The sequence below is a fragment of the Eptesicus fuscus genome, chromosome 13, assembly GCF_027574615.1.
Source record: "Eptesicus fuscus isolate TK198812 chromosome 13, DD_ASM_mEF_20220401, whole genome shotgun sequence".
Classification (NCBI taxonomy): Eukaryota; Metazoa; Chordata; class Mammalia; order Chiroptera; family Vespertilionidae; genus Eptesicus; species Eptesicus fuscus.
In genome coordinates, this window is record NC_072485.1 from 55,010,588 (window position 1) to 55,013,559 (window position 2,972).

A 2,972-nucleotide genomic window follows, 5' to 3' on the forward strand; every position below is an offset into this window, starting at 1 on the left:
GGGGTACCAGGCCTCCAGGGAAGGGAAGTTGTGGTGATCAGGCCTTCAGGGGAGGGCAGTTGAGGGTGACTAAGCCTGCAGGGGAGGGCTGGTTGTGGTTGACCAGTCTGGCAGGGGAGGGCAGTTAGGGGTGACCAGGCTGACAATGGAGGGTAGTTAGGGGTAACCGGGCTAGCAGGGGAGGGCAGTTGGGGTCGACCAGGTCAAAATGGAAGGACAATTAGGGGCAATAAGGCCAGCAGGGGAGGCCAGTTAGGGGCAATCGGGCCAGCAGGGGAGCAGTTAGGCATCTATCAGGCTGGTAGGGGAGTGGTTAGGGGGTGATCAGGCTGGCAGGCAGAAGTGGTTAGGGGCAATCAGGCAGTCAGGCAGGTGAGCAGTTGGGAGCCAGTAGTCCTGGATTGTGAGAGGGATGTCCCACTGCTCCTTTAATGGGATCGGGCCTTAATGGGTAGTAGGACATTCCTAGAGGGGTCCCAGATTAGAAAGGGTGCAGGCTGGGCTGAGGGACACACACACACACACACACACACACACACACACACACACACACAGACACACACACCATGCACGAATTTCATGCATCGAGCCTCTAGTTTTTGAATGACTATCTATGACAGTGATGGCGAACCTATGACATGTGTGTCAGCACTGACACGCGTAGCCATTTCTGATGACACGCGGCCGCTGAGGTGGCCACATGCCGAGGATGAAACATTTGCTGCTCCTGAGGATGAAACATTTGTGAAATAATGTTTTTTTCCTCAAAGTGACACACTACCTGAGTTATGCTCAGTTTTATGGCGAAGTTTGACACACCAAGCTCAAAAGGTTGCCCATCACTGATCTATGATTTTGGACAGGGATTCTTCTTTTTTTTTTAACTTATTAAATATTACCTCAGAAGTCAATAATATATTAGAGGCTTCACATATAATAACTGTGGATGTTTATGAAATATTTGTCATATTTGGCACCTGGTGGAGTCCTTTTCATTTGTTTTCTAATTTATTCCCCACTATGATCCTATGAGTAGATGATTTCACAGCATTTTACAATGAATTAACTGAGGCTTGGAGAGGAGAGCTGCAGAACCAGGACTTCAGACCTGGATTTGTCTGATTTGGACAGGGATTCTTTCTGTTGCAATGAAGATTGTAAAGAAAAAGCATTCAATAAAGAAATTCAGATCACATGAGAAATTTATTGTTAATGTCAAGAACCATGGAGAGGTATAATGTTCGGACTAATGCTTTCTCTGAGAAAAACTTGAATGGCCAGATAAAAAACAACTTATTTGAAGAGATCGGGGAATCACTGAAGCATTCTGAGGCTGAGGCTGAGAGAAGATTAGATACTTTCCAAGCTTGGCAGGGCAGCAGTGAGTCTCAAAGTTACTTCAGACTGATCAGGACAGAGGCTCTTCATCACTGCCCCAGACTGGTTCCCGACATTTCCAGGGTTTCCCCAGGAAGGCTTTCTCCAGGTTCATCCACCTCAGGAGTGTCCTGCAGAGCCCTCTGGAGAACCAGCCTCAGGGTGTGTCTCTGCTTCCACCATCGCTGCCTGAAGGAGCCAACGAAGAAGTAAATGATGGGGTTGGCACAGCTATTGATAGTGGACAGAAGTGCTACAATCATGGAAAGATGAAAGAGGGCATGAGATTCATTTGGAAACCAGACTATGAGGAACCAGTGGATGCCAAAGGGCAGGCCACAGAGGAGGAAGACCAGTACCGTGATCACGATGGTCATGTAGAGCCTGGTGGGCGGCACCCGTTGGGAGCCACACAACAGTCTGGTCATCAGGGCCAGGCTGGACCCAGAGAGAAGCACAAATAACAAAATCAGCCACGCCACAGTGATGAAATCCAACACTGGGCACCAAACATGATACACATTCCAACTCTGGAAGCCACAATAGTTCCCTTCCAGGATGCTCAGCAGCAGGGACAGGGCCCAGAGCAGGACAAAGAGGACAGAGGACATGTGTCTGGGGCGGTGGCAGCGGTACCAGATAGGCCACAGGACAGACATGCAGCGCTCCGTGCTGATGGCGCTGAGAAAGCTCAGGCCTGAGATATAGGCAAAGACTGACACAGGCAAGAGAAATCTGCTAATTACTCTAACAAAGTTGACGTCGAAAAGTAAAACTAGACTACGTATAAATCGGCAGCAGAGGAAGAGGAAGTCGGCCCCCGCCAGGTTGAGGATGTAGACAGAGAAGGCGTTCCTGCGCATGCGGAACCCCAAGAGCCACAGCACCACCGCGTTCCCTGCCAGCCCCACCAGGGCCACGATGACTGTCAGTAATTGCAGGATTATGAACTCTGTATAATGTTGATGAATGGCTTGATCAATTCTATTGGTTGTTGTGAGGTTGGTCTCCGAGGCTGTGACAGTCATATCCATGTTCAGAAACGCTGCAGTTGTGGGCCTGGAAACAAAACAAGACTTGAGCACCTGCTCTATGACCACTGACCCTCATGGCCACCCTATCTGTGCAAATGGAGGCTTCTAGAGACTAAGATTCTTTTCTGAAACACACAGTGTTGGAGTCCTGAATCCTGGGCTCTTTCTACTGCAACACGGGCCCTCTATGTCCAACCTCTCCACTCACCATCCAGTCCATGAAGTGTCCCGGAGGCAGGAGGAGAAGAGTCTGCTCAGGTCCTGTGGATGACAACAGGCTTCTGAGTTCTCCAGTACTTGTGCTCTGGGAGAGTGGCTTTGTTTGACAGCAGGCTGTCAGAAGCCCAGGGCAATCTCAGTGACTGGGAGTGGTCTACTCATCGGGGAGAAAGGAGGTTATGACTTAGGCTCATGAAGGGAATGAGACCCCTTGTTAGGTCAGAGTGAGGACAACCAAAGCTGTTGCGTTGGAAATGTCCCAGTGTGTCATCTTTTTTTTTTTTTTTTTTAATTTCTTTATTGATTAAGGTGTCGCATATTTGTCCTCATCCCCCCATTCCC

At 49.3% G+C, this 2,972-nt stretch overlaps 1 protein-coding gene across 1 annotated transcript; it reads right to left on the reverse strand.

Annotated features, from left to right (window-relative positions):
- Window positions 1–1,197: 1,197 nt before the first annotated feature.
- Window positions 1,198–2,420, reverse strand: LOC129151195 (mas-related G-protein coupled receptor member X1-like). The gene has a single exon (XM_054725218.1). It carries the CDS (start codon window positions 2,409–2,411, stop codon window positions 1,428–1,430), a length of 984 nt encoding a protein of 327 aa, XP_054581193.1. The 5' UTR covers window positions 2,412–2,420; the 3' UTR covers window positions 1,198–1,427.
- Between the last annotated feature and the right edge of the window lie 552 nt (window positions 2,421–2,972).

Excerpts from the sequence above, each read along its gene's own strand:
- LOC129151195 (XM_054725218.1), bottom strand. The coding sequence starts at position 2,411 with ATGGATATGACTGTCACAGCCTCGGAGACCAACCTCACAACAACCAAT.